Source organism: Scatophagus argus, chromosome 24 (assembly GCF_020382885.2).
Source record: "Scatophagus argus isolate fScaArg1 chromosome 24, fScaArg1.pri, whole genome shotgun sequence".
Lineage (NCBI taxonomy): Eukaryota > Metazoa > Chordata > Actinopteri > Scatophagidae > Scatophagus > Scatophagus argus.
In genome coordinates this window covers 12,294,573-12,319,375 of record NC_058516.1, presented here as the reverse complement: position 1 = coordinate 12,319,375, position 24,803 = coordinate 12,294,573, and the positions used below count along the sequence as shown (strand labels likewise).

The 24,803-nt window shown below is 39.9% G+C and overlaps 2 protein-coding genes across 6 annotated transcripts; one reads left to right on the top strand and one right to left on the bottom strand.

Moving 5' to 3' along the window:
- Nucleotides 1-712: 712 nt before the first annotated feature.
- Nucleotides 713-15,019, bottom strand: LOC124055607 (heat shock transcription factor 2 binding protein). Of its 4 annotated transcripts, none has more exons than XM_046382553.1 (10): nucleotides 14,878-15,019; nucleotides 14,587-14,692; nucleotides 13,330-13,465; nucleotides 12,233-12,336; nucleotides 11,735-11,884; nucleotides 11,144-11,288; nucleotides 10,695-10,827; nucleotides 6,641-6,744; nucleotides 2,670-2,869; nucleotides 713-1,044 (listed from the first exon to the last, which is right to left on the bottom strand). In XM_046382553.1, the coding sequence occupies exons 2-10, from the start codon at nucleotides 14,644-14,646 to the stop codon at nucleotides 1,015-1,017; spliced, it is 1,062 nt and encodes a 353-aa protein (XP_046238509.1). In that variant the 5' UTR covers nucleotides 14,647-14,692; nucleotides 14,878-15,019; the 3' UTR covers nucleotides 713-1,014. The 4 variants fall into 4 exon arrangements, with proteins under 4 accessions (XP_046238509.1, XP_046238508.1, XP_046238506.1 ...); XM_046382552.1 differs by having other exon boundaries at nucleotides 14,783-14,884; XM_046382550.1 differs by lacking the exon at nucleotides 14,878-15,019 and having other exon boundaries at nucleotides 14,587-14,850.
- On the top strand, nucleotides 14,980-24,105 carry LOC124055608 (ankyrin repeat domain-containing protein 10-like). 2 transcript variants are annotated; one of them, XM_046382556.1, is made up of 6 exons: nucleotides 14,980-15,314; nucleotides 16,228-16,380; nucleotides 19,085-19,176; nucleotides 22,572-22,789; nucleotides 23,201-23,281; nucleotides 23,397-24,105. In XM_046382556.1, exons 1-6 carry the CDS (start codon nucleotides 15,117-15,119, stop codon nucleotides 23,660-23,662), a joined length of 1,008 nt encoding a protein of 335 aa, XP_046238512.1. In that variant the 5' UTR covers nucleotides 14,980-15,116; the 3' UTR covers nucleotides 23,663-24,105. The 2 variants fall into 2 exon arrangements, with proteins under 2 accessions (XP_046238512.1, XP_046238511.1); XM_046382555.1 differs by having other exon boundaries at nucleotides 23,394-24,105.
- The last annotated feature ends 698 nt before the right edge of the window (nucleotides 24,106-24,803 follow it).

Genomic DNA, 24,803 nt, shown 5'->3' with positions numbered 1-24,803 from the left:
CCAATCGATCTCCGCTACAACCCTCATTCATGGTCATGAGCTTAGCGCAGTGGCTGAACGAATGAGATTGCAGATACAAGAGGCCGTAGGGAAAATTCCTTGTATACTGAGTCTGGTACTGATTAAAGTAAAAACCCCAACCAAGCTGTTTACCTAAACAACTAAACCTAACTTAACAGCCAAAAAAGGTCTACATTCAATTTTCTTATTTGATGAACAACAGCATTGTGAAAAAAGGGCTTTTATAATCAGCGTTCATAATAATAATCAGCTTTGTATAATAAAGGCAATGAAAATTTGTAGTTTTAGGATAAGTATAAGTATATCTGAGTTTGGAATTTAAGTGACAAGTGCTGTTCAACAGCATAAAGGGAGCTCTACATGGATACACTCTCTCTCTCTCTTTCATCCTCTCTGTCCTGTCTACCTCTTCTTTCCCCCCTTCACCCGGCCGACTATCAGCAGGATAGTTCTCCCTTGTGAGCCGGGTCCTGCTCAAGGTTTCTTCCTGTTAAAAGGGAGTTTTTCCTTGCCACAGTCTGCTTGCTCGGGGGTTCAGGCTCTGGGTCTCTGTAAAGCATCTAGAGACAATTTTGATTGTATAAGGTGCTATATTTAAATAAACTGAAATTGAAATCATAAAGGAATGTTGAAATATCAATCTCAGAAAGTTGTCAGAGGGTATTCCTATGAAAACAGAAAGACAGTGCTCTGAAAATGTGCAAACATCTTTAATGTGTCTTGTACAAACCTGTATTGTCATATTCATATTAAATAGATAGCAAAATTAAGGGCAGTCGTGAACAAACAGTGAACAGCGCAAGTTAAGGAGGTTTAGCTCCAAAATGCTGTTAATTTACTTTGTTATATAGGTTTAACTTTGAAAACTTTCATCTCTACATTTTCTTCTCACTTTGCACACAAAGTGCTAACAGCAGCACAAACACAGATCTATTGTGACATGAAGGAAAATTAACACAGGAGGAGAACTGGACTGAAGATATTGAATCCACATCAGAGGCTGTTCTGTTTACATCCCTTACCCTGGAAAAAAACAAACACTTCATTTCATCACTCTGTAAAATTTTCACGGTCAAGAATATTCAAGATAAACTAGTATGTGCTAAGTATTACCCACAGTTGTGTCAAAATTATTTTTTTAGTTTCACTCCACTCAAAAATTGTTTTTTCACTTGAATGTTTGAGCTTCACTGTGCGTAATGATGTATTTGCACACTGCATTTTCACATTCATCTGCTGAAAGGGAAAAGTTTCTCTCAGCTAGTGTGTGATGTCATATTTGGGAATAGACTTCAGGTTAAGAGAGAAACATGTTGTGTTCATCTTGTAGTTTAACATTTGAAATGAAATGATTTACATAATCAGAAAATATTCAGGATTTTCAGTCAGGGGAAAATACTTTTACAATTTAAGAGTAACTGATCTACTTTCATGAAAAACCTTGACTAAATTATTTTTCAGAACAGAGAAAATGCGTCTTCTGGAATGGAGCTTTAACAACGGCCGCATCCTATTCATGTGTATCTATGATCCCTAAAATTGAGGCAGCAAAATGGAATTCAGCCACCATTCATTTTAATATTTTCACCTGTTTTTACTGTGATACATTACAATGTCTGCAGTGAAAAGCACCTACTATTAAATTACTATTACATGAGTGTATAGGTATATGATTTTATTTAAGAAACACACCAAGTTAATTAGAAGGTATAAAATTATGTTAACCCATGATAACTGTTAACCCAGTTTGTCAGGTTTTTGTTCCCACTGCTCATACTTTTCATCTAACGAGGGGTTACGAGCAAATCAGCCCTACCTGTGGGCAGCCGTGGCCTAGAGGTTGGAGAAGCTGCTTGTGATCGGAGGGTCACCGGTTCGATTCCCCCACCGGACGGGCAGGAAAAATTTGGGTGTGGTGAAGTGATTAATGCGATAAAAAATGCCCCCCCCCCCAAGGGCTGATGAAGGCACTTAACCCCCAATATGCTCCTAAGGCGCTTGACGCTGCCCACTGCTCCTGTGTGTTTCACTGCATGTAATTTGCCAGGTGTTGCATGTGTGTGTTCAACTAAGGATGGGATAAATGCAGTAGTAAAATTCAGTATGTGTGTATGTAAAAATATATATACTGCCAATAAAGTGAATTTCCCCACTGCGGGATCAATAAAGTTCATCTTATCTTATCTTGTCCTAAAAGTTGATTCTTCTTCTTAAACCATAAGCTATCCTGTAAAGTGAGGACTATCAGCTTGTGACTGGACCCAGATTACATTATATTATTAGATGCACAAATGATCTTCATGCAGTGACCTTAGACAACTGCCATTTGGTGGATCTCCAGTTTGTGATATAAATACAGGTGCTCCGCCAATCAGATACATCAAATGTGAGTTATATTCAACACAGTAGCAGAGTGCTAGCAGTGCTAGGTCTGTACAGGTTACTGATAATTGCCCATTAATTACTTTAACTGTACTATTTAGCTGCTGTCTATCACTGTGTATTGTTCTACAAGAAACATGGTACATAATAACTTATGTAAATGTACTTTTATTTAAACACCTTAAACTAATCTCAAAAAGCATTTTTTTGCTTTGACTTGTGGCATGGATTGCCATAAGTCTTAAAATAAGTTGTGACTGGGATACCTGTTGGAGGGCCTGTAGATCCTCCAGAGTCTGCTGGGCAGTCAGTCTCAGGCTGGGCTGCACCATGGAGGTGAGCTGACTGACACGAGACTTGAGATCTGGATTCAGCAGAGAAGAGCCCAGCAGGATGGGCACCTCCTCTTCCAACAACATCGACTGCAGGAGGCGCAGAGAGTGGAGGCACACTTCCCAGTCTCCATCTGTCACATAAACAGATTAAAGACAGTATGAAGGTTGACATGTGGACGTAGTCCGTGATCACAATGTGAATTGTGCCAAATTCTCATCACCAAAACAGTTAAATTCAGTTAATCTTCATGTAGGATGATTCCATGATTTGAAAAGTGAAAGTGAAACTCCAGCATGACAGCTGTCGCACCTGTCTTACTGCAGCTTAACAGGTTTGGGAGAGATGAAAGCACATTTTATGACTGCAGATAAAATAATTTAAGCATCAGAGAAAGACAGATGCTGCTTTGCTGTGCTGTCAGTCAGTGCCAACACTAAAAATCTGTCACAGGTTAACATACATTTGGCTGCAATGATAAATGCACGGAGTGGTTTTGTATGTTTCAAATATGTATCTGTAGCATTACTCATCATGAACAAAAAGCATCAGAGATTGGTACTCAGCATCTCGCTTTTATTTATGTACCTCACTTAAGTGATAAAGTAGATATGTTACTGTAAAGCAAAAGAAAGAAATATTTTGAATTGGATTTGAAAACGTGAAATACGAAAACATAATTCAACCAGGTAAGGCTTAACAGTCTTATGGTATGGTGCTTTACTGTAATAACATCTGATAAAACAAAGTAAATATTATTCAGTGGTCCCTGACAAAATGCAGTTTTCACACACATAAATGTCCTCATCTATCCTGTTTCATTACTTAATTGGGCCTGAGAAAAAATAACACTTGACTTCAACTCGGCCAAAAGAAGGGGGCAGAGGAAAATAGGTGGATGGTCGGCCCCACCACCTCTGGCACCTAGAGACAATTTTGATTGTATAAGGAGCTATATAAATAAAATTAAATTGAATTGAATTGAACCTCTGACAGGCACAGGAGATGGCCCCAAGTCAAAACCAAGGAAGAAAAATGGTACCACTCAAATAAGAGATCATTGGAACAACAATCCAGTCTGGGCCTCAAAAATCCACTCCCAACATAAATGCAACTCATTACAAACTAAAGCAGCATCCTCATCTATAGAATCCTCAATAAAAGGACAGGGCATATTAATAGTAATTACTCGGCCAGAATACGCATGACTGAATGAATCGATGAGGAAATGAAGCAGCAGCTCAGCTAAACCTGTTCTCTGAAACAGGCCTAAGCTGAACAAAAACTTTAATTAGCTTACTTAAAAAGAGGAGTAGAAGCAAACAAAAGGCAGCTGAGAGTCCAAGTAAAAATGGTAGAAAAAAAGAATAAATCAAATGACAACGCAAACACAGGGAAGGCATGAAACACAGACAAACTGATAAGAAACACAAAGACAGCACATATATGGGGGAGGTAACTAGACACAGATGAAACTTATTAGAGGAGCAAACAGTACATAAAAGGAGAGAAAACAGGCAAAGATGGGGAATGAGAAGCTAAACAAGACACAAGGGGAGAAAAACTACAAATCAAATCAGAAAGCTTACTAAATTGAAACCATGACACAGAACAAGCTATAATAACATTAAGAGTCAATCATGAAGAAAAATAATATCAAGAAAAATTTAAATATCTTGGTGCAACTGCAACCACAGGATCAGCACACACTTCTCAGTCAGAATGAATTTATTGCTTTTGAGATAGCTCCTCGATGTACACAATATTAGTTTGCAATGTATTATTGATATTGCTTTGAGTCGGGTGTGGTCTCCGCTCCATTTACAGTACATCCGGAAAATATTCACACCCCTTCGCTTTTTGCACATTTTGTTATGTTACAGTCTCATTTCAAAATGGATTAAATTTGTTTTTCCATCAAAACTTCTACACAAAATACCCCATGATGACAAAGTGAAACAAGTTTGCTTGAAATCATGCCTTTCCAAACCATGCCCAATCAACTGAATTTAATTTATTTTATTTAGGTGGACTCAACTCAAGTTTTAGAAACCTCTGAAGGATGATTAATGGAAACAGGATGCACCTGAGCTCAATTTTGAGTATCATGACAAAGAGTGTGAATACTTATGTACATGTTGCATTTTTTGTCTTTCATTTTTAATAAATTTGCAAAAAAGTCAAGCAAACTTGTTTCACTTTGTCATTATAAGGTATTTTGTGTAGAATTTTGAGGGAGAAATTTCATTGAATCCATTTTGGAATGAGACTGTAACATAACAAAATGTAGAAAAAGAGAAACGGTGTGAATACTTTATGGATGCACTATATACATGGCACATAAAACAGCTCATGCCCTTTATGTAAAAAGACCATAGTAAATAGTATAAATTAATAAACACTTACATCACATGGTGTCTAGTGGATAGTGTTCCAGTTAAAAGTTCTTTGGATTTAGGATGCCCTAGACAAGAATACATGCTTTGTGCTTTCCACAGGGTTTGCTGTATATTGGCCAGTTTAATGCAGAATGCCGTCAGATGCAGCTCAATTCACAAATTATGCTAAAAAGAAAAAGAACATACTGTTTCATCTTGCCTAATACCAATTGGAAACTGCATAAATTGGAAAGAATCTACTAACCGAGTTATGCAAACCTTTAGCTTCATCACATGTCCAAATGGAAGTGCGGCTCAGTCAGTACAGGCTGACACAGTCCCTACCATGCAGCACTGTTCTGCAGGGTTGTTTATTTTCACCTGATATAGGTAGTTCAAGATGTTTAGCATATTAAACGTTGTAAATAAACTGTCATGCCCTCCAGTTCTGTCTGGTCTGCAGAGTCTGCAGTGTAAATCTTTGCTTGTGGCTTCTTTACCTGCAGCTGATCATGTTTTCATCTTCCAGCTGTACTATCTGCTCAGCTCCCTGTCCTGCCTCGTCTACCCCACTGGCTTTGTTTGTCTGCCCAAGTATCCGCTTAGCTCAGCTGCTCCTCGAATTCCACTCTGGATCCACTCAGCTTAGTTTCCTACCTTATGGACTCTCTGCTTGCCTCAGCCCCTGCTTCTACTTATTCAGCTAAACCCCATATCATATCCATTCCCTTTCAGTCCTGCAATAAATTCTGTGTACCTAATATGCAAAGCACATGAGCACAATGATTGTTATTTACCATACTTATTATTTTTCTCCCTTATGTTTTTTAGTGTGCTACTAGTCCCGCAGCACCGCCAGCACATATGCCAAAAATAGACCAAACGTCATCAGGAAAAGTGTGGTATTTCTTCTAAAACATATGTTTGTTTTAGGAGTCCTGGAGTGACAGGAGCGCTACCCAACTGAACCATAAACTCCCATTTTAACAGAAAATTCTAGAAAATAACAAACAGTGCCTCTTCTCTCTCTCCCTCTAATAGTCTATTTTTTTACTTTATTCACACAAATTATATATATTCATGTTCAGCAACTTTGTCTTTGACTTGGAGCTATTATTTTCTGCTATTTTTTTCAATTTAGTAGGCCTACTGGCAGTACAAAGCCTCAGGAGATGACATGCAGTATAAACTATATGTTTTATATTCTATTATTTGGAAGAAATGTACTCTAAAATTATCAATCAGAGACAATTTATAATCTTCTGCTGAGCTGAGCAGCTGTAGAAATAACTGAAGCCATCTAAATGCAGTGACATAAAGTGTACAAGTTTATATAGATGTTTGACCTGCTTACTTTCAGTGTTCCTATTAGTAGTGCCTTTGGTGCACATACTATTTATGAAAAGACCGTTAATGACCTTGGACTGAGGGGATATAGTCCCAATAATGTGGAGGCAAGAAGTGTAATACTGTACAGAACTGTCTCTATATATATATCATAATGATTATCATAATTATCGCCTTACCATCTAGCAGCTTCCAGATAAGAGGCAGGAGTCCAGGGTTCTCACTAATGTACTTCAGTCCTTTAACATTGATGCTGATATTATACAGAGCCATCAGCATCAACCTGTAGGAAGACATAAGCATAGCCAGACATAGTCAGATTTACTAAAACACTACTGTGTACTCCACAAGTACACCACTGACATCTACTGCCCTAATCTTGATACTAATGTGCCTATATGAGTACACCTGTCTAAGTTTATTTATTCGAACTTTAAATAATCAGTAAGAGGTGGCTAGAATGAGTAGTTCAATAAGTGATCATGTTCCTTTACTCTGCTTAAGTGAGCTTTTGTGTATATCTCTGTTGCAATGGATGTTTTAATTTTAAGAGGTCAATATTCATCAAAGTATAGGTTCAGATTTTTTGCAAGTCTATCAACACTTGCATGCATTATGAACAGTTGGAGATTTATTGGTCACGGTGATCATTCAATTCAATTCATTTATATAGCGGCAAATCACAACAAAAGTTATCTTATGACATTTTCCAATTAAAGCAGGTCTAGACCAAACTCTTTAATATACACTGCTCAAAAAAATAAAGGGAACACTTAAACAACACAATGTAAGTCCAAGTCAGTCACACTTCTGTGAAATCAAACTGTCCACTTAGGAAGCAACACTGATCGACAATCAATTTCACATGCTGTTAAGATAAGATGAACTTTATTGATCCCGCAGTGGGGAAATTTACTTGTCGTGGCAGCTCACAAGAACAGAAAAAGAGTGCAAAAAGTGTGCAAAAACAGTTACAAAAAAAATATAGAGATATAACAATTTACAGTACAGTAAACACAGTATAATATACAGCTATATACAAGTCCTCATAAGCGAGGATTATGTACTCTAACTGCAGTGGGAATGAAGGACCTGTGGTTGCGCTCCTTCCTACACTGAGGGTGTAGCAGTCTGCTGCTGAAGGAGCTGCTCAGAGCCTCCACTGTCTGATAGAGGGCAGAGGGTGAGAGCTGTTGTCCATGATGGATCTCAGCTTGGCTAACATCCTCCTCTCACCCACCTCCTCCACGGAGTCCAGTGGGCAGCCCAGGACAGAGCTGGCCCTCCTGACCAGCTTATTTAGTCTTTTCCTGTCCTGGTCTGTGCAGCCCGGTCCCCAACAGACCACAGCATACTGAATAGCAGAGGCTACCACAGAGTCATAAAAAGTCCTTAGGAGGGGCCTGCACACTCCAAAGTTGTGCAAATGGAATAGACAACAAGAGCCTGCCTGAATAGACAACAGGTGGAAATTATATGCAATTAGCAAGACACCCCCAATAAAGGAGTGCTTCTGCAGGTAGTGACCACAGACCTCAGTTCCTATGCTTTCTGGCTGATGTTTTGGTCACTTTTGAATGCTGGTGGTATTTTCACTCTAGTGGTAGCATGAGACAGAGTCTACAACCCACACAAGTGGCTCAGGTAGTGCAGCTCATCTGGGGTGGAACATCAATGCAAGCTGTGGCAAGAAGGTTTCCTGTGTCTGTCAGCGCTACCAGAAGACAGGCCATAGGAGGTCAACAACCCAGCAGCAGGACTGCTACCTCTGTCTTTGTGCAAGGAGGAACAGGAGGAGCACTGCCAGAGCCCTGCAAAATGACCTCCAGCAGACCACAAATGTGTATGTGTCTGCTCAAACGGTCAGAAACAGACTCCATGAGGGTGGTATTAAGTCCCGACGTCCACAGGTGGTGGTTGTGCTTACAGACCAACACCGTGCAGGACGTTTGGCATTTGCCAGCAAACACCAAGATTGGCAAATTCGCCACTGGCGCCCTGTGCTCTTCACAGATGAAAGCAGGTTCACACTGAGCACACGTGACAGACGTGACAGAGTCAGGAGATGTCGTGGAAAACGTTCTGCTGCCTGCAACATCCTCCAGCATGACCGGTTTGGCAATGGGTTAGAAAAGGTGTGGGGTGGCATTTCTTTGGGAGTGCTTGCCAGAGATAGCCTGACTGCCGTTAGGTACCGAGATGAGATCCTCAGACCCCTTGTGAGACCATATGCTGGTGCAGTTGGCCCTGGGTTCCTCCTAATGCAAGACAATGCTAGACCTTATGTGGCAGGAGTGTGTCAGCAGTTCCTGCAAGACGAAGGCACTGATGCTATGGACTCGCCCGCCCATTCCCCAGACCTGAATTCAATTGAGCACATCTGGGACATCATGTCTTGCTCCATCCACCAACGCCACGTTGCACCACAGACTGTCCAGGAGTTGGCGGATGCTTTAGTCCAGGTCTGGGAGGAGATTCCTCAGGACACCCTCCTCCACCTCATCAGGAGAATGCCCAGGCTTTGTAGGGATGTCATACAGGCACGTGGAGGCCACACACATTACACATTACATCAAAGTTGGAGCAGCCTGTAGTGTGTTTTTCCACTTTAATTTTGAGTGTGACTCCAAATCCAGACCTCCAAGGGTTAATAAATATGATTTCCATTGATAATTTTTGTGTGATTTTGTTGTCAGCACATTCAAATCTGTAAAGAACAAAGTATTTAATAAGAATATTTCATTCATTCAGATCTAGGATGTGTTATTTTAGTATTCCCTTTATTTTTTTGAGCAGTGTAGTTTTTTTAGCACAGACAGACCCATCAAAACTCCCATGGGCAAGCACTTGGCGACAGTGGAGAGGAAAAACTTCCTTTTAGAGTGCAGAAAACGTTGAAGCAGACCTCGGCTCAAAGTGGGCAGCCATCTGCCTTGACTGGCTGGGTTGTGAGAGAGAGAGAGAGAGAGAGAGAGAGAGAGAGAGAGAGAGAGAGAAAATGAGGGTGAGAGCAAAGGAGACAGGAGGAAGGGGGAGAACGAGAGAGAGGCACTACACAAACAGCGATGCGTAGCAACAGCAGAGCAACAGCGTAGCAACTAGTAACAGAGTACCGGAATGATAAAAAACAACACTGACAATAATAATAATGATAGCAATAGTAGTAGTAGTAGCAATGATAATAATAATATAATGATGTAGAAATGTGACTAAGTGGTAATAACAGTGGTCGGTGTCAAGCAGGACTACAGCAGAAGGTCCAAACATAGTCCATGGGAACCTGAGAGATGAGAAAGCACAAGGACTCCAGGGAAAAAGTCAAATTAGTGACATGCATTAATGGGCAATGAATGAGTACAGAAGGAGAGTTAGAGCAGGAGAGGAGAAACCCAGTGCATCATGGGAGTCTATGCCTATAGCAGTGTAGAGCTCTAGTTGGATAATACTGTGAGCTCTTTAAGATGAGATGGCACCTGACCATTAAGGGCTTTGTATTCCTCTTCTCTATACTTTCCAGGGGTGTTCAGTACATGTATGAAATATCTTTAACACTAAATCTTAAAATTGAGCTAATATTCACTGAAACACCATTGTTACAGACAGGATTCACCGCACGTTACTTCCTCGGAAAAATCTCATTAAAAGGGTGCAGAAGCCAATCGATCACAATGGGATAACTCTGTTGTAAATAGTTGTAAACAACTCTAATCAGCAGCAGACTGAACTGACACACAATTAGAAAAAAAAATGAAGAAACTTCAGTCAGTGACTCTAATTGTCAAGTTGAATCAAAAATGTCATTCAGAATGTGCACCTCAGATATTGAGGAAAATCAGTGGGTCCTGTTCACAGCTAATACATGAGTGTTGTATTAAGATAGATTTGCAAAAATCTGAACCTGTTCTCTCTGTAGTATCTATTTGACATCTGTTTTGCCTAGCAGAATTCATTCATGTAGATGGATAATATTACATTCACAGGGTTGGGGCCAACCCTTTGAGCACACATTGAGTTTTTAGTTGAAAGGATGAAAATTGAAAATATAATTTTAATAATGCAAATGACTAATTCAGCAAAAAATAAAAGCTGGTGTGTACAGAAGACCTAGCGCTGTCATTTTGATTATGATTTATGGATCAGATGATCTGATTAGATGTAACTTCATGTTCCATATTTAAATTTCTCTATTACAGGCTATGTTCAGACCAATAATGACACTACCAGTGACTGTACCATTGCTCCACGTACACTTTCAGTTTGGGGAAGACACCAGGCTTCATCAGCTGCAGAAGCTTCACCAGAGTGTCCAATACGTCATGAGCCGAGCTGGACAGGAAGTCCCGCCCACATGTTACTGCTGCTATGTCTGATTGAAGTGAAATAAAGAAGGTAGGTGACTGGTAGGTGACTGAGGGGGCCACATTTTCAGTTTATGTTGCATTACATTACCCTACAAGTGGAATTTCAAACTGACATCAATGACTTGACATATTTTAACATGTCAAGTTTGCACATGAATTGTAAACGCTTTTGTGACTCTGGAGATTCAGGAAGGTCAGTGGTATAAACCTACTAATACAAAATATATACTTAAATGATCAATATAAAAGTGGCGCGAAATAAAAATCTTAATGTGTGTGTGAATACACCAATACATTCTTATACAGAAGCTGTGAACTCACTAGTAATGGTTCCAGCCAGAGCCAGCACAAACTGGTGCTCCTTGGAGTTGTGGTCCTCAGCTTGAGTTTTCACTTCCTCATCCAGAGACCTGACAAAGCTCTCAAGAGTCTGAACAGCTACTGCCAGGAAAGGCTCCAGCTTCCCCTACACCGCCAAAAGTACACACACACATGCACACATAATATATAATTTCAATTTCCAATTTATTTATATAGCACCTTATACAGTCAAAATTGTCTCTAGATGCTTTACAGAGACCCAGAACCTGAACCCCCGAGCAAGCAGACAGTGGCAAGGAAAAACTCCCTTTTAACAGGAAGAAACCTTGAGCAGGACCCGTCTTGCAAGGGAGAACTATCCTGCTGATAGTTGGCTGGGTAAAGGGGGGGAAGAAGACAGAGAGGATGAAAGAGAGAGAGAGAGAGAGAGAGAGAGAGAGAAACATACATGCAATAAACATCATACATTACAAAGGACAAACATGACAGGTTGTTATAATTGGAATTCTGAAGACTATAGGATATAGTTTTAGAATTGAGCCTGACTGACACATGAAAACACATACACACAGTGTTGTGGAGATGACTCACATCAGCCAGCCAGTGTGTGACTGTATTCTCCCTGGCAGAGCTGCTCCACAGCAGACTGCAGGCTGCAGATCCCAAACCAGAGCAGAAGTCCGCCTGCTGCTGCAGCTCTGTTCCGCTCTGCCATAGCTGCTCACGCAACAGCAACTTCTCCTACACACACACACACACACAAAAAAGAAAAAAAAACACACAAGTGATAACACACAGCAAAATGTTGTGTAATAACAAAATAATAGATGAGGTGCAACCATAAAACACCTTGGTGTTGGAATAAAGTGGAACATCCTCCATCCTACTGAATTAGTTTCTATACAATTTTTAATGTCCCTGTTATAGCTATGACTAAATTCATTTAAAAAGAACAAGCTATCTGCAAAATACAGATTTTTTTAAATAGAAACAACCTTTTAAAATGTGTGCATTGTACAGGCATCACACAAACAGTATGAACAACATACAATATCTCCAGTCAGACTTATGCTGACTGCCATCTCTCACCTCCCTCTCTTTCTGGCATTCAGATTGTACTGTTTCCAGACAGGACTGAAGGTGTAGACATCCCTGTCGCAACCGCTCCTGGTCCTGCACAAGATGGTCCTTCACTGTACACACACACACACACACACACACACAATGTCTGTAGACTTGTGGTCTTACACTTACATAAGTTAAGTAATATGCTGCAAATTAACAGCAACTGCTACAAATCCTTATATATTCTAGAAGATGCCATTGCAATATAATTTGCGGATTTATTTTCATTGTTAAGAGCAAAGTTATCAGTTCTTCTTTCAAGGGTTCTTCTTATCACTTTTCTGAGCCTCATCAAAACAATAAAATTAATACATTAGTAACATCATGAGTGACAGTTTGCATAATTCCACTACTCTGACAAGAAATAAAGGAAAAACTGCAGCAATTTGGTTCGCAGGACTGATTAACCAATTGTCAGACTGCAATTTGTTCAAGTTGAGCAAGTGTACATTCAATACCAATACTAATAATACTCAATTGTCCAGTAAAATCGGTGTGATATGTATATGTACTACCTCACCAAAAAGAGGGAGATTTGCTCAACTTTTTAAAAAAATACCATAATATCAACACGCAGTTGATGTTGGATGACAAAAAAATTCTTCTCTGAGCTCTGAACAGGAAACTCTTCGGAGCTTGTAATGCCATTTAGCACGACTCCTGGTGAGATAAGATCCTTCGTGAAGAAAGCCCTTGATCTTGGCACCGCACAAGTACATAAGGTGTGAGTGTGGTTAGAGAAAGGTTCTAAGCACATCTGTCTTTCCTACTGGATGGTGTTTTCTGAGCTGGTAACCTCACCACATGACACTTCAGGTGAGAAGGTGTGAACTGGTGAATTCTCAATAAGAATGAAAATTCAATTCCCTGTTATTTAAGTAAGTAACAGCACCGCTTACATGTGAGGGTACCTCACAACCTCTCAGGCAACTAGACAAATGTCTTCAGCTTCCACCAATTCTCTCGGCTAACAGTCACTAGATAGTACACACATAAGCTGTCATAACATCCACCTCATTAAAGTATTTTCTCCCTAAAAGCTAAGCGTAACATAAGCATACTTGTCTGAGCTGCTCGGGCTTTGTGCAGCATTTCAATCAGGTCCTTGTTCAGTACTTTGGGCAGGAACTCCCTCAGTTGCATGACTTCTGTGGTTAACTTCTCTAAATCTCTTTTCCTCACTCTGACAAATCCATCCTGAAAGTGAAGATGATTAAAAACTTTAATGCAGAAAACAGGTATGACCTATAAAATAAAGACCTGTCTGAATCACAGTGGCAAATATTTAAATTAACAACACATGAAGCTGTAACACACTAGTGGTAGTAATTGATTCTAACTAGATTTCTTAAAACTATAATACATTTTATTATTTCTAATATTATTATAATACTATTATTACATCAATTGTTTATTTACATGTTTTGTAGGTTATTGGGCTTATACCGGGACCAGGGAAACTAATTTCGTTCCACCTCATGTATCTACATGTGTGAAATGACAATAAAGCTCCTTGAATCCTTGGAATTGAGATTGTGGTTACAGCTATTTACATTTATAATCCATCATGCAGCAGTCATTTTATGATTCAAACTGTCCCTGAGGTGGAGCCATGTGACCCAAGTTAGATGAGACCGTAGGAACCACAAGCAGCATCGTTTACCTGTCAGTCCCAGGTAAACAAACATCCTGGAATATACAGCAGTCCAATACAAAACTGTTCTGTTAAACACAGAATGATGCCATGACCTATTAATCTAGATGCTAAGCAGGATGTCAAAGTCCAGTCATGAAAGTGGTTGCTTCACTGAATGAGGTTGTTAAGGTTGTTGTATCTGTTTATTTATTTGGTCAAATCACGAAAGGTTAAACTCACATTCCACGTCTTAAACTCAAAGTCCACAGCTCCAGTAAATGTACGGTGATATTATACAGAAAATCCCTCGAAAATCCCTGATATCTATCACTGTTAGAAGTCTAAAGCTCACAAGCTATCTTCTGTTCACCACAGAAGATGTGATGTGATCCTTGAACTTCATTTTTGCTTGTTGTTCTTTTTAACTTCAGCCTGATTCAGTCGGAGGTATTTCCACTGTTTGGCCATAAAGCTCCTTGCTTGCCTATATATATTGAAGATTGTAGTATTGTACTCCTACACATAGAAGTGTATGGGTAAACCCATCACCCAAAATGGAGGGGAGATCATTGAAAAGTGGCCAAAACAATACTTTGGATTAATCCTTGCTATAAGGAGTAAGTTAATGAACAAGTAAACCATATATTAAACGTATATTTCAAAAGCTGTGGTAAATATGTACCTGTTTCCTTGTCTTCACCATTGCTCCAGGCAGCGATTTCCCGCTCAATGACGCTGACATCTAATAAATGGCGCGTGTATCGTTTTCTTCTACTGCTCCACTTTTCCTGTGCGATTGAGAGAGAGAGAGCAACAAGAGCCTCAATGAATTGTTAAGTTCACCCATTAATCAAACCTAGCATCATAACACAACTGACTTAGCTTAGAAATGTTAATGTTTTGCCAATCTTTAATTATTTAAATTAATTAGATTCTTATTTTTGCGTATAATCTCAAAGCTACCACCCCCGACCTCTAGGGGGCACAACAGAGGCTCCTGTTTCTGACCAGCACAAAGCCGCCTGAAACAAATGAAGAGCTTTGATGTGCTCTCAGTCTCGCTGCCTGAATCCGGTCCGGGTTTTGTGGTTCTCCGGCTGAGCGGAGAAGCTCACATCCTCTTCCTTTGTGTTTGAACGCTGTTGAGTGTTTTCTGTGTTACCGGGAAAGCGGGAGATAAACGTTTCTGTCCGCTACTTTCATAGTCTACTCATGTCTTTGGGAGTAGAACCCGATTTATCTAGCGATGAGTTGTTTATCAGCCGGTTTCCCATCCACCGCGCTTGTCGGGATGGAGATGTTGGAGCACTGGTCTCACTGTTAAAGCATTTCTCAAACCAGGCTCTTCTGACTATTGAGGACGCCCGCTATGGTTGGACCCCCATACACTGGGCTGCTCACTACGGACAGGTAGAGATTAAGTTATTAGCTTAGCTTAGCTCTTCATTAAGAGTAAAACTTCGTTAGGGATGTTTTGTATTTTGCGGAGACATTAATCCTTCCTGACCTAACGTCACACTACACCTCAAAAACACTTAATTTAACTGCAGTAAATTTGATTGTCTAATTGTTCTCGACATACTTTCAGCCAAAACGTGGTTTACATAAGCGATAAACCATTTTAAAAGGTTAATATTTTGCAGATATGATGTGACATTTGTTGTGAAATCTTCTGAAATATTCTTCAGCAGGGGCGGCACGGTGGTGCACTGTCGCCTCATAGCAAGAGGGTTCCAGGTTCGAATCCCGGTCTGGGCCCTTCTATGTGGAGTTTGCATATTCTCCCTGTGCCTGCGTGGGTTTTCTCCGGCTTCCTCCCACAATACCAAAAACATGCACATTAGGTTAATTGGCTACTCTACACTGCCCCCTAGGGATAGGCTCCAGCTCCCCCGTGACCCTGACGGATAAAGTTAAAGTTTAAAGTTAAAGTGACATATTTTGTCATTGGAGGGAACTCACTCCAACGAAATTTGTTCTCTGCATTTAACCCACCCAAGTGACGTGCACACACACACAGCAAACCCGGGGCAGTGGGCGACCGCGTGCAGCGCCCGGGGAGCAGTGGGGGTTAGGTACCTTGCTCAAGGGTACCTCAGCCACGGACACCGGGACGGGGAATCGAACCAGCGATCCACCGGTTACGGGTCCGACACCCTAACCGCTGATCCACGACTGCCCCCTATACTGATAAGCAGTATAGAAAATGGATGGATGGATTCTTCAGCAGTTCACTGACGTGAGCCTGGTTCACTTGATTCTTTGTTTACCAACACATTGTTTTCAAAAGTCCTGTTCTCGGCCTGTGTTTCTGTACGCACAGCTCGAATGCGTGGTGCGCCTGGTGCAGATGGGTTGTGAGGTGAACACGGTGACCAGCCGCTTCAACCAGACACCAATACACACTGCAGCATTTGGAGGACATCCTCACTGTGTGGTGTGGCTGACACGGGCCGGAGCTGATGTCAACCGACAGGTCAGGTCCCCGCATCGAGCAGAAGTGTAGCCACATGTAACACTGTGCAGTTACCTAAAAAAAAAAAAAGTCATTATTTTGAATATAGAGACAGGGTTATTGAATATGTGATAAAGAAGAATCAGCTTTATTGGCAGTTTATATATTTTTATACACACACACACACTGAATTTGTCTTCTGCATTTAACCCATCCTTTAATTGAACACACATGCAACACCCAGGAAATTACATTCAGTGAAACACAGTGGCAGCAGTGCGCTGCATCAAATTGGGGGTTAAGTGCCTTGCTCAAGGGGCTCAGCTAATGGAGTGAGGGAAATGCATCAATCACACTCAAATTTTTCCTGCCCGTCCGGTGGGAGAATCAAACCAGCGACCTTCCAGTCACAAGCTGCTTCTTCAACCTTTAGGCCACGGCTGACCCCGTCAAACAAGTCAGTACTAGTCTAGTACAGTATATAAAAATAAGACTCAGCATAACCTTGATCTGTCTAGGTGCTTTTCCTGGGCAACATCATTCATAATCTATGTGTGAACACATGTTCCTTTTGTGTCTTTGACGGGATTTTATTCCGTCAAAAGATCAGTTTCAGAATACACCTATCTCACCCATTCTTTTCCCTTTATTTCAGAGTAAGAGTTTACAGAGTTTATCTGATTAACTAGTTAAAAAGCAGTCCTACTCTTAAAGTGTTTGTGTTTCACTGCTTGTATTCTTAGATCCTCCACTTGCAGGTGGTGACTGATGAATGACTGCTCCATTTTATTGCTGTTTATCCCTTGACAAGTGTATCTCAGATTCTCATCTTTACTAAAGTAGTAAAACCATCAATGTTGTGATGTGAATTGTAGCTGAGCAAGGTGATCCTTATTTTATTTTTACACTTATATAAACAGTTTCATGAACATCACAGGAATCCATGATATTTTATATGCTTATTATATGTTTTTAAAATCTTAATCTATAATCTATATAATCTTGAATTTCCCCCGGGGTCAATAAAGTATCTATCTATCTATCTATCTATAAAGCAATCTGCAACTACAGCTCAGATAAATCAGATAAATATATTTAAATAGTGCTACATGTACATATATTTTGCAAATTTTCCGAGTTCATTTGGATAATCTGCTAGAATAATTCCTTAATGTATTAGAAAACACATTGGGTTTTTTTTTCATATGGTACATTGTTGCAGAACTTCTATTCATTATCTGTCTGAAATGCTTCATTTTAAGCATCTTTTCAAGGCCTTCATCTGAAAATTCCAGTCAGCTCCGATTGGTCAACTTCCAACTGTGTTTCTATCAGCTCTTCCTGTATTTTTGCAGCCTGGAAATCAGTATAACTTAGTCTTGCTGCACTTCCGCTATGAATGTCCCCACAATTAAAGCTTGTAAACCAAGAAGGTGTGACCACTGGAGATGTTTGAGCAGGAATCTGATCCAGACTCTCTTTTTCATCCTCTCTGTCCTGTCTACTCCCCCCCCCCCCCCCCCCCCCGCCTTCACCCAGCCGACTATCAGCAGGATGGTTCTCCCTTGCAAGCAGGGTCCTGCTCAAGGTTTCTTCCTGTTAAAAGGGAATTTTTCCTTGCTACTGCCTGCTTGCTCGGGGGTTCAGGCTCTGGGTCTCTGTAAAGCATCTAGAGACAGTTTTGATTGTATAAGGTGCTATATAAATGAATTGAATTGAATTGAATTGAATTGGCCAACAAACAGCAAATCTAACTAACAAACTAGCGCTGCAGTATTAACTGTTACAAAGACAGGAGCCTTAATATCCACACAGTTTCTCTTGACTGTCCCTCAATATTACAACATTAGTCCAACGTCACCCCAGCCTGTGGCAGTAGCGACATTAGCCACACAACATGCTAATGCCAAGTTTAGCGGCGTAATAAAAAGTAAAACAACATTAAACATGGACAAAACTTGGAGCTTCTGAGTGTTGAAGCCGGTTCACAGACATCTGGTTTGTGCCGTTGCCAGCCCTTCTTGACAAAGTAGTCTGGAGTAGAATGCAAACACACATAGTAGTAGTTTTAGAGTCATTGTAGGGACATTTCAGTCACATTTCTATCAGAAAAGTAAAATTAATCCACGAGGTACTGACCTCATGGTGGGAGAAGATGAAGTGTTGTTTCTTGCCGCCAAGCCGCAGGTACTAAAAGAGTCCAAATCTGTGTTAAAAGGATATGATGGCAGGATTGGACACTTCTTTGTGTCTCTTTTGTTTGCAGAACTCTAGCATGCTATATTTGGCAAGGACTATGGGCATTGTGTCTTTGCAAATGTTCCATTCCCCAAAAAGCTATGGCGTCTTTAAAAATGTAGTTGGAATAAAGTATAAAAGTAGTAGAAACATAAATCTGAAAATCTGAAAATTGTATTTTAAGAAATATACTACACTAAATATATTTTGTCACACTTTGCTCTTGATTGGCATAGAATACAATGTTTGTTACATGAATTCATTTTATCAGCACATCAACTGACGTCCGATCTGCTGCTTAACAAAATGTCCTTGTGAATCTGTCCATGTCAAGCATACGAACTAAATGTGGAAGTGAAAAGTATTCCTTTCAATTTAATGAGATAGAGTACACTTGAGAGTTGTTAAGAGTTATCGGATTTTCCATTTAGCTCAATAAAGTCATGGTGCACAGTTGCCTTCATTGTTAACTGTCTTGTGTCTTCAGGATTTTGTAGGGGAGGCCCCAATCCACAAGGCAGCTCGGTCAGGTAGCTTGGAGTGTATCCAGGTCCTTTTGATAGCAGGTGCTAAACCACAGTAAGTACCCTGCTGTCTGACCTCTGTACAGCAACACAGCAGCTCTGTCATGCCAAGTGTGAAGCACAGCACCAGTTTACACATCTCCCAGCTCAAGTCCTCTAGGCCAAATCTACTCACCAGGTTTGGTAATCATAATAATAATCACAGCTTCTGTGTTCTGTATGTTCTGCATACTTTGATCAGAAAGGCGACAGCAAACATGCGTTTGGCTAAATATTTCCTACCATTGTAGAAGCTCTGCTGCTGTGGTGTATTTTCTGTTGTCATTAAATCTCAGTGTATTGCTATTGTCACATCTGCTTTTTAGGAGGGAATGACTCTGACTGGCTTTACTTTCATGTCTCTTATAGTCATTAATAATCCTTCATAATGATGTAGATGAAAATGTGCAAACAACAGGGTGATGGACATTTATTTGTTTCTCATCACTGTTCTAATTCTCCATATTTCAATCTTGTAAGCCCAGGCTTATATCCTGTCTTTCTTCCAAGGGCATAGGGAAAAAGTGGAATTATGTCGACCCTAACAGAACTTGCTAAATCTAACATACTAAATGGCTTGACAAGGTGTTTTTTTGTTGTGTACAGCAAAATATACGTACAATACAGTAAATAATGTCCTCCTGCATTGCAGGGTTTGAAGTGTAGAAATATTCCACATGCTTTACTGATCATTCTCTTCCAAACCAGCTGATTTGACATAGATGGAAAGTAATGTTGTGTATCTGTGTGTGTGTGTGAGAGAGAGAGTGTGTGGGGGTGAGAAAGAGAGAGAGAGAGACTGAGAGAGAGAGTGTGTGTGTTGTATTTTCTTTAAGTTGATATAGGTTCTGAGCCATCCAGGTCATGGTAGTTGAAGTGCGAGAAGCGAAGGCAACTGGATATCTTTAGTTATCCGGTTGCCTCCGCTTCTCGCACTTCAACTGTTTTCTTTAACAGCACAGGTAAAAATGCTCTCATGTTATTTGATAGAGAGAGATTGAGAACTGAGACTGAGAATGCTGACGTTATGCAAAAGCAGAAAAGCTCATGTGTTTCTATTTACGTGTGGAGTATTTACAAAAAAGGAGAGAACTACGGAAATTTATTGAATTTGAAATTTCAAATAGACCTGAGAAATCAGTGTTTTTTTTTTACTGAAAGCAATTTCCAGTGTTTGTAATTATAAAATAAGATGTCTAACAATGTGTATAACATTTAGCTGCATGCATTCATTTGGTATAGAGTTATCAGAAACACAGAATTAAGAATTTAATTACAAAAATACAGTTGCAATTAAAGTATTTTTTAGTACATTTTGTATAGGATCTAACTACAAGAGAAATTAAATTAAAAAGCTGTAGTTGATTTGGACATGAAGTCAGTGTCTTCTCCCGACTATCAGCAGGATAGTTCTCCCTTGGGTCCTGTTCAAGGTTTCTTCCTGTTAAAAGGGAGTTTTTCCTTGCCACTGTCTGCTTGCTCGGGGGTTCAGGCTCTGGGTCTCTGTAAAGCATCTAGAGACAATTTTGATTGTAAAAGGTGCTACATAAATAAAATTGAATTGAATTGAATCAGTAAATAAGCATCATGAGCTTTTCAGCCTCAAGGATTTACATAGTCAGCAACTGTGAAGTGTAGAAACTTGTTGAACCTGTTACTTTTAATTTGACACTGATTGTTTCTAACATATGTAACTATTTCTAACTTACTTTTGGATCATATGCTATATTATGTAAAGAAAGGATAACCATGAGACACCCTGCACATTCTGATGTTTTGCAGCTATTGAATTTGAACACGATTTTCTTGAGTTATCCCAGAAAGAGGGAGCAGTCCAAATAGGCACTGCAGAATCTGCCACATGTGCATCAGCGAGCATCTTACAGTTGTTCAAACTGGCGAGGTATTTCCTGCAGCGATTGGTTTCAATGCTAAGAAAGCACTAATGATAATATGATGATAATACATGTCTAGATGTGCATGCTTAGTTTACAACTAACTGTTTTTAGACATTGTGCTAACAAACAAAGCTTTCTGGACATAACTTAGGGAGTCACTGCAGAAATCACAGGATGCTCAGTTTCAGCTGGAGAATTGTTGTGCTGTAGTGGAGGGAAAGGAGCAAAATAAACAGTGACATTTGTGAAGAATCAGAGCATGCCAGGGGAAAAAAATGGAACACTAGAAAATGTTGTTATTTCAACAGTTTCTGCTTCAGACACAGGATTCTCCCATCTTCTGATGTACTCATGAGTGATGGCGCTGTCCAATAAAACATTCAAACATACTGTATAGAGCATGTGACGAAATAATCTCAGCTCCAAGTCTTTGTATGGTCTTTTTTGTTAGCTTTTATCTGCATCTCACAGTCTTCATCAAATTGGTTTGGTGATTTCATGTGATGTCACGTGATGACGATGGGCCATTGCCCGGACAACTGAACTGTCCATTTGTTGAAGACCATGAGGTGTGGATGCAAGCTCAGAAAACAATAGTAAGCAGACCTTAAATTGAGTTTTTTTTTTTGTTTATTTGCTTTTTTTGCTTTTTGACATATTTTCAGACCTACTGTCAAAGAGTCTCTGAAATTAATAAATAATTCTTTGAAAATACCCTGTTAAAGTCATCATATCTAATGCCCAATATAGGCTGGTCGATGGGCTAATCTATTGGCCAAAATTAGCTTGTTGCAAATATATAATAGCAGAATGTATGTCTGCAGATAAGATTAGAATATGGACATGATATAACACAGTCATATTTCAGATTTTCTTATCTTATGCCAGAATTTGCTCATTTTATTAACAGTTAAAAATTGAAAGCTTGAATATTCAATGTTGGCCTGCATTAGAGTTGTTTTCATTTTGTCTAGTATTGAGGGAGATAAATATTATCTGAATTTGATTATTTCAGAGCTTAGTTAGGAAATGCTTCATTTTATGTCAAAGAGGTAGAGCTAGGATTACTTAAACATCCCAGTTAACAGGACAATGTTCTATAAACTGCAGAAATATAGTGTATTGTTCATGATGTGTACTTCGGAGGATAGATCTTCTGTTGTTAGTTTTGAATAATTTTTAAAAATATTTTTTAAAAATTTATCCACATAAGATTTTTGTCTGCAAAATGAACATGTTGCAGGGAGAGATTGTCAGGGATAGAACAAATTTAGGAAATTTGTTTTGCCAGCTGTCTCTGGTGGTGACAGGTTTTCTTTTGGCTCTTCTGATGCCTGTTGATGAGTCATGATGATCTCTCCCTGCAATATTAAATACTTTCAGGCTTTTTATTTCATCTGTGTAAAGCTTAGCCAGTCAGTGATGAGTGCATGATACAGTCAGACTGTTAGAGATAAGACACACTGATGTCTAACAGGAAGTTGTCGGCCTCAACCTGCTCCTTCTTGTTCAGTTTAAGGAATGCTAGTGGGCAGACTGCAGCAGACCTGGCCCACGCGCACGGCTTCCATGAATGTTTCTGCTTCATTTCCAAAACTCCACTCAATGGACTCGAAGCGAATGGCGTGCAGAATGCAAACAGCGCCCCGTGTGGTCGGGACTTGTTGAGCAGGAAGAGGCTGCTGACTGCCCTGGACACCGGTCACATGAAGAAAGCCAGGAGAGTTGATAGTATGTAGAGCTTTTATTTTTTTCAAGTGTTTATGATAATGATGATATGTAAAACCTTTCAAGTCTATAACAGACAAAAAAAATGTGTTGTCAAAAGTATCAATGATGATATTAGAATGTGCATGCATAAACAGAAAGAAAACAATGTAAATTTTCAAATAAATTTTCAAAGACCTCACAAAAATTGTGGCTTTGGCCTTTGTGTAGAGGTCTGATGGTGTATAAACCGTCATGTCACCATTATTTTGGTCAATATTAAGATTACAGTTATTTAATACTATTACTCCTTTGACTTTGGAAAAATCATTAATTTATAAATATATATTATTATTATTATATAGGCTATGGACAGATGTAATATAATGTGATTTCTATTCAGCTTTCTTTGTCACTCACTGTGTCCTGCTGCAGATGTGTTGGTGCAGATGCAAAGTAGTGGAGGTGAGGAGTTGGAGAGCATTAACATGGAGTCTACAGAGGAGCTCAACTCAGGTGACTGAAGCTTTCATAAAAGAGTGATTTTATGGAGATAACAAAATAATAATGTACAATCTTTCGCAATCTGCTTTATGAAGAAAATAACTTCCAAACTTTTTTAAAAAAGCAGATGACACCAAAGCCACCACCAATGGCCATCAACAAACACTGCCTTATGCTGACAAGGATGAGTCACCCAAAAGCCACTCCTCACCTTCCTCCCCTCTAGCCATGTGTGGTTCGCTGCATTTGACCAGTAGTCCCAGCAGCTCCGTGTCCCATCGGCCGGCCTGGTGGGGTCCGATGGGTGCAGATTATGCGGACTTCCTGCATTACGGACACTACCATGGCTTTGGAGACACAGCAGAGGAGCTGAGTTACAGCAACAGCATCTAGGCTGAGCACAGACACAAGCAAGGTGTGTGCAAGCACCGTGCACCTGTACCACGGATCATGAAGACACGGGGTTAGCCTTCACAGCCAGCCTCCTGGAGACGGGAGTGGCTTTAATCTCCAATATGCTTTCTTTTAACTTGCTTTGGAGAATAATCTGACATGGGAAATTTGCTGCAAAACCCAGAGTAATCACAAATAAAAACATCCTGTGCTAAGTGTATACGTTATGTACCTTGAAATTATTGTTATAGCATTTAAACTAATTTACAGGTGGTATGCAACTCAGCACAACTGGCTCTGGATGTGATGGTGTTAACAGCTTTACTGGCTGGACATGAATTTTTCTCTCACCAGCCTCCAATATGTCTACATCCGTCAGGAACACCCCAGGTGCTCATGTTGCATTGTGGAAAAAAAAACAAACTGCTTATGTAGTGTTGAGGTCTTCAAAATGAACAGCTGGATGTGAGGATTGTTGGGGATCTGCACCTGCGTGACACTTTATATAAGGCCAGCGTTCAAATATTACTTTCATGCACTTCCTGGGTCACCTTCTAATCCCCATACATCCTCACTGATGTCAAGAGTAGAACACACACACAGGGACACACATTATTTCCTGCAATTTATTTCTGTATTTAGAATATTGATGTTTTTGTTTGTCAACTTAAGGGCTGTCGGGTTGCATTATGTGGTGTCCTGTGTGTGTGCACAGTCGTTGAGATGTGCGTTGGTAGAAACTGCCCTTTCTGAATGTGGCCTGATGTCTGTCATGGACACTGGGTCCTGCTCAAGATTTCTTCCTGTTAAAAGGGAGTTTTTCCTTGCCACTGTCTGCTTGCTCGGGGGTTCAGGCTCTGTTTTTCTGTAAAGCACCTAGAGACAATTTTGATTGTATAAGGTGATATATAAGTAAAATTGAATTGAATTGAATTGGAAGAACAACTGCACTAACACTTGAAAACGCCTTCTTGAACTGAATTGAACTACCAAAGGAAATTTGCTTTAATTTGAAATCATTTGTTATTTATGTACCGAGCAGCTGATTATCTTTATTCAGAGCTGTACTGTAATATTATAGAGCATACTGTAGGCTTTTGAGGAATTATTGTAACTTGTAACTTAAAGACAGTGTACTGGA